Source organism: Theobroma cacao, chromosome 10 (genome assembly GCF_000208745.1).
Source record: "Theobroma cacao cultivar B97-61/B2 chromosome 10, Criollo_cocoa_genome_V2, whole genome shotgun sequence".
NCBI classification, from domain to species: Eukaryota; Viridiplantae; Streptophyta; class Magnoliopsida; order Malvales; family Malvaceae; genus Theobroma; species Theobroma cacao.
In genome coordinates, this window is record NC_030859.1 from 14,386,876 (window position 1) to 14,393,296 (window position 6,421).

The window sequence follows — 6,421 nt, forward strand, 5'->3', positions numbered from 1 at the left end:
TTTCTTTTGTCAATTTTCAGATATCTCCAAAGATAGATAAGGCATGGTCTTTCTGGGTTTCTCTCTTTTCCAGATTCTGAATTTTCCTTCTTTCCACCTTTTTTTTTTTTCCCATATTTCTCTACCCAGTTGCCATCGATCATTTATGTAGGTTAATTTACTATTATCTCCTTCTCTAAGAAATTGTTTTTGGGCATTTCTTTGAGAAAATTTAGGAATTTGATTTTTATGAAAAAAACAATACTTTGAGATGTTATTTATATTGAGTATAATAATGCTTGAAAAAATTATTAAATTATTTAAATTTTTTTAACTTTTTATTACTTTTACGGAGTTCTTGTGTTTTTATTTTAAATTAAATAAATTTTTATAATTAACGATTGAATCATTGATCAAAATTATCATTTATTATTTTATATTTACATGATATTGACATGATATTAATATAAAAGATAAAAACTACAATATGATTATATTATTAAGTCATATCAATATATATATATATATATTACGTCGTTATTTATTATGACATGTTAACGTGTTATATCATTAACATTAACACTTGTATGATAAAAATAATTAATGATATTTTGATTGAAAATAAATAATTAATCATTAATTCTAAAAATTTATTTAATTTAAAATAAAAAATAAAAAATTTAATTTAATATAATAAAAAATTAAAAATTTATATAAAAGTTTTAAATATTGTACTTTGCATTTGGGGTACCTGAAATATGTCTTGAAGTCTGTTGAAGTCACTATTATATGCTTTCCCGTCAACAAAAATCATGTCACGCCCTTGGCACTAAAGATAAAAAGGAGGCAACAAGCAAAAAGTGGAAAGAAATAATAATATTATTAAACATAACAATGGGTTGTGTCAAACAGTGGGCAAGCGTTACATCCCAAATTTCAAGAATAGTCAGTCAGTGCTCAGAAAAAGAAAAGAAGAAAAAGTAGAAAAGACCCCTCATTCAAGTAAAAAGAGTCACGTTGATTAAGTTTCCTAGTATAGAAAAGCCTGGAAGATGATGTTGAGATTTTTTTTTTTTGCTTTGGCAATAACCAAGAAAACCCTATTGATGGAAGTTTATCCATGAGCTAATATTCTTCACATTCTGAAAAGGACTAAATACATATCAATGTGACAAGCCCACCGCACAACCACCTTGGTAAGGATGCTAAACTGTAAGTCCTATTAGTACTACTTTGATTTTTGGCCTGTATTAGTTGGTGAAAACTACCTCAAAGAAATACTAGTAATGTTTAAGGGAGGGGAGGGCATCTATCTTTTATTCACAACATTTCTTTTCAATATTCATTTGTAACAGATTCCCCAAAGTTTCTCTTGAGATTATTGAAGTCTTAATTTCTACAAGAATATCAAAGATTTGTTGGGATCCGATGACAAAGGTGTAAAACTGTGTGTCATTGCTTGCTTAGCTTCTCATTAATTAATGCCCAGTTTCCTATTAGAACCCAAGCACAACAATGTACAAAAGATGAGAATCCGAGGCTTAGTTCTAGTTGAAGGGACCAACTATACAAGTTGGCGATTTTCTGCAGGCTATTCTATTTTATCCTATTCTATTCCATTCCTTTTTCGTTTTATCTCAGTTTGCTAAGTACTCATCAACATACAAAAAAGGGTTTTTAGAGGGAATAAAGAAGATGAGTAAAAAGAAAAGCGAGCCAAAAGAAAGTTTTTACACTTTGTGACTGGGGTGTTCACTTTCTGCTGATTCTTTACGGATTTCACCATTATTTTGACCGAAAGAGCCATCCACTTCGGCATCAAAGCTAGCATGCACACTGTATAAGACGTATACGAGCACTGCTAGAGCCGAAAAGAATCCGAATCGCACATAGGATGGTCCACCCAGAGACCCCATCAGAAATATGTTCAGGAAGATTGATATAGATGGTAGCCATGGCATGAAAGGGACACCCCAGAAGTCAGGTTTCCGCGCCTGTGGTACCATGCAACGAAATATCTGTAATATGGATATTGCAATTACAACGCAAGTGCCTAGTACAAAGGCCTTGGGCTTGCCTGGCGGTGCAAAATGCCACAGTAGGGTGAAGATAATGGATGTGAGGGACAGTAAGCATAGGAAAGATAATGTAGACCATGGCTTCGTTGTGCCCACCACAACGTAACGCCTGTAGATTACTGCATTTGCTACCATGTAAAACACAAACAGTGTGCCAATGGATACAAGGTTCAAGAGGACGCTTAGATCTGTGAAAAGGGCAATTGCAGCTGTGAAGATTCCTGAAATGAAAAAGGATGCGTACATTTGTAAGAAACTTGGAAGCTGGAATTGAATCAGCAACTTAATTATCAAGGTGAGATACGTCAACTACAAAAACACTCCATAAAGATAATGAAAAGCCGATAAAGAAGCCCACGGGGAGATAACACACAGACATTCACACACACGCAATTCAGATAACGAAAAGTCAAGATATCCTGCTGAGTGTCAAGTATGAAATTCCAAAGCAGTCTTTGGTAGTTGGACTGCCTATGAACCATACACATCCTAGTCATTAACCTTATCATTGTAAGGGAACTTTCACTGGTGACCTTGTGAAGAAAGGTCGCTTTCAATCATGGGCTCCAATTTAAAGGGCTTTTATCTTCCACAATTAAAGACGGATGGACCAATATAGACCAGATTTCTTCATACATACATACATACATACATACATACAGTGCATATCTTAGATAGCATTAAAGCAAAATAGGAAAGAGGTTGAGTGAAAAGGCAGTGCTGAATCAGTCAATAATGTCTATGATCATGTAATCTCTCTCTCTCTCTCTCTCTTCCTCATTCAATTCCGGTCACATGCCTGCCCTATGTGAAACGGAAATTTACTTTGTTTTTTGTGTCCCAATGCTTCCATGATTTTACTGACAGAAACTCTTTGAAAAGGAAGATGAGGCCAAACCTTTGTTCATCTTAGAATATATATATATATATATACATACCGCATCCAAAGAGCTATCTCTAGAAGGGAATGAGCAGGTCTAAGTAGGAATGGCAAAAGAGGGCTGATGCATGTCATTGAACTCCCCATGTGTCAAAGCAGCATGAGCTGGAAACAAATATTGGACAGCCACAAAACAAAACGGTCCTCAGCAGCAAACTTGAGCAAAGAAACACGCATTTAAGGTGAAGGGAAACGGTTCAAAGTGGGTCCCTTTGCAACGTCCAAACTCCAGATGAACAACTTCGAACCACCACAAAAATCAATGTCCATAAATGAAAAACACGCACATAGAGCCCAATGACCCCTCATCGATAGCAGTTCAAGCCATTATTACTCGAATAAACAGTTCAAAAAATAAATATATGTATGTAAAATATTCAGAGCAATGTTAAAGAAAACAAACCCGTACCAAGAAAGGCGGAGGCGTTGACAGGCGTAGATGTCTTGTGGTGGACCCTGGCGAGCCAGGCGGGGACCACGCTGGACCGTCCGATGACGCACATGTACCGAGCCTGCCCCAGCATCGCCACCAACAGCGACGTCAGTATCCCGAAGCTGGCCCCCACCCCTATCACCCTCGACACCCACTCCCAGCCATCCGATCTCCCACTGAACGCCGCCGAAAACGGCGCCTCCACATCGATCTGCGTGCTCATCACCACACCCAAATAATCTCTCAATTGAAGGCCATTTTGGTCGTTTCGTTTATTAGAAAAACGAAAAAAAGAAAAAGAAAGGGAAACAGAAACGGAATTACCATGTCGTAAGGGAGGAGCTTGGACATGGAAGCGGCCATGAGGCAGTAGAGAATGGTAACGATGATTACGGAGCCCGACACCCCGACGGGAATATCCTTGACGGGATCACGGACTTCCTCAGCCATGGTGGAGACGGCGTCGTATCCAATGTAACTCAAATAAACCGCGGCTGCCCCGTTAAAGACACCGGAGGGTCCGTGGGGAAAGAAACCGGATGGATTGTCGGGGTTTGCTGGATGCGTGAAATTGTTCCAATCCCCTCTCCAAAAACCCATGAATATTACAAAGCCTATGAAAAGGATATGTAATGCGGTAAGTATCATATTCACCACCGAACTTTGTTTTGTGCTGTAGCAGATGATGAGAGTGATGATTAATACGACGGTGCAAGCCACCACGTCAATTTCGTCGAACCCTTTTGGGAGTCCTGGAACCGTGAATCTCCATTTTGCTGTGGATATACCAATTGCGGCACCCAAATAAGAGGTGAAGCTTCTGGCCACCGCTGCGTTTGACATCACGTACTCCATTATCAGATTGGCTCCAGTCAAAAATGCGGCAAACTCCCCAAAGGTAACTCGGAGGTAGCTGAAGGCACCGCCAGCCAAGGGCATGTGAACGGCGAACTCCGTATAGCAGAAGGCGGAGAGGAGGGCGCAGAAGCCAGCAATGGCATAAGAGATTACGATGCCAGGGCCAGCGTGGAGGCGGCTGGCTTTGCCGGTGGTCACGAACACACCAGCTCCCAGCATGCCCCCTATTCCCAGCCCAACCAAGTCAAACCAACGGAGGCTCCTCTGCATGTCGGAGCCAGAACGGGCCCTCACCCTGCTCAACTCTTCATATGGGGTAGAAACAGAGCCTGCACGCCGAGCCAAGCGTCCTGGGGTGTGGACAAGGGCCCGGAGGTAAGATTGGAAACTAGAGAAAGAGGAAGCTTGGGTGTCCATTAGGAAGATGAAAGATGAAAGATGGGTTTTCTCTGTCTGGGGTGTATAATGGAGAGTTATGGCGTTTTGGGTTGCTTCATTGATGATTTATAGAGACGGTGAATAAAGACTAAACAGAAAGGAGCAGCCACTTTTGGATAAAAAGGATTTTAGAGAGGGTGCGCTTACAGGCACTGCTCACTGACTTGTCATTGCTGGGCGGGGGTTACGGCTATGACCCCAGTATGAGGTGCTTGCATGCCCCACATAATCTCAGGGCGCGTGTCTAGCACCCTACCTTGCTTCATTTTTGTTGATTTTTTTAATTCAGTTTGGTTTGGCCGTAGATTTTTAATGGTTACCAAAGTGGTCATTTTCACAGTCGTTTAGACGTACGCCTGGTCAATTTTGTCTTTCTGCCATACGACAGTCAATCTTCCTTTTAACTTCAACATCCATGAAAATGGATATTCTTTACCCCACTTTCTTTTTTTTTTTTCAGGTCCTAAAATAATTTTTTAACATTTAATATTTTCATTATTTCTATACTATAAATTTATTATTTATTATTTTTTTGACCTTTTAATATTAAAAATCACAAATTGGCGAGTCATGGAATAGTAATGCCTTACAAAAGGAACAATAAAATATTATATTTTGGAGGAAAAAACATGTAATGCTATTATAGGTAACAGAATTTTAAAACTTTTCTCTTCGGCACAATCATGGTTTGGTTGTTTATTTTTAAAAAGAAATTAAAATAGATTAATTTCATAAAAACCATAGAAGCAGGTAAGTTCACCTGCCCTCCCATCTAAAAAAGCAGTAGGTGAACAAAAACACACTAATTTACCCCACAAAGAGGTAAAAATATCTCCAAACATCCTTGGCCAGTGGTGCAAACATAGTTCAAAGTAAAAGCATCCACCCTTAGAGAGAAGCCCAACTCTCTCTCTGTATTCACAAAAAACAGAACCCCAGGCAAAATATCCCCTCCTCCATCTGCACACAAAATTCACAGCCTGAATAGACCTGTAAAAAATCAACAGTATCACAAACATACCAGCACCGAGGCTCATTTTTCTTAGCATCACAACTCTTTGCATTCCCCTGCACAAAAAGCGTTAAAGACAGGAAAAAAAAAAAAGAAAACAGCAAATTATTCCTTCCAATCACCAAACCAGAAGCATATTTATAACTTCATAACAGACTTAACCTTTACAATAGTCTTTTCAAGGCTTAAACTTAACCCTTCTACCTTTCCACTTAGTTAAGGTATAACCACTCACAAGTAATTCCTTTTGGAAGTTAAGGAAGAACTTTTACAATGTAATACAAGGATGGTGAAAAACAAGCTCAAATGCCTCTAAAAAGGCTAAATAAAACAACGAAAAGAAGGAATGAAGGCTCTTAGAAGAAATTAGGAAGCTTAAGGCTCAAGTAGCTCAATGAAGGAACACTTTGATTTTGAGAGTGATTCTTGAGGAATCTTGAGTTAGATGTTTCACTTTAGCTTAATAATCTTGCTCTTGGTGTTCTTTTGCCTTGGAAAATGTGCCCCAAACCTTCATTTATAGGTAAGTGTCCTAAAATAACTGTTTGGGGATTTGTGCTTTAAAAAATAGTTATTATACATATTTTTTTCTAACTTGTATAATGCAAGGTCTCAGTACCTTCAAAGCAGGTCTTGATACCTTCGAATCGTATCTTGATATCTTGTTGCTTGAATCAATTGAA

At 38.7% G+C, this 6,421-nt stretch overlaps 1 protein-coding gene across 1 annotated transcript; it reads right to left on the minus strand.

Annotated features, from left to right (window-relative positions):
- Positions 1,413–4,705, minus strand: LOC18586823 (cationic amino acid transporter 6, chloroplastic). The gene is made up of 3 exons (XM_018129536.1): positions 3,755–4,705; positions 3,407–3,641; positions 1,413–2,278 (listed from the first exon to the last, which is right to left on the minus strand). The coding sequence occupies exons 1-3, from the start codon at positions 4,703–4,705 to the stop codon at positions 1,710–1,712; spliced, it is 1,755 nt and encodes a 584-aa protein (XP_017985025.1). The 3' UTR covers positions 1,413–1,709.

Excerpts from the sequence above, each read along its gene's own strand:
- LOC18586823 (XM_018129536.1), bottom strand. The coding sequence starts at position 4,705 with ATGGACACCCAAGCTTCCTCTTTCTCTAGTTTCCAATCTTACCTCCGG. Across the intron at positions 3,642-3,754 it reads AGCTCCTCCCTTACGACATG|ATCGATGTGGAGGCGCCGTT; the intron begins GTAATTCCGTTT and ends ATGAGCACGCAG. Across the intron at positions 2,279-3,406 it reads CAACGCCTCCGCCTTTCTTG|GAATCTTCACAGCTGCAATT; the intron begins GTACGGGTTTGT and ends TTTTCATTTCAG.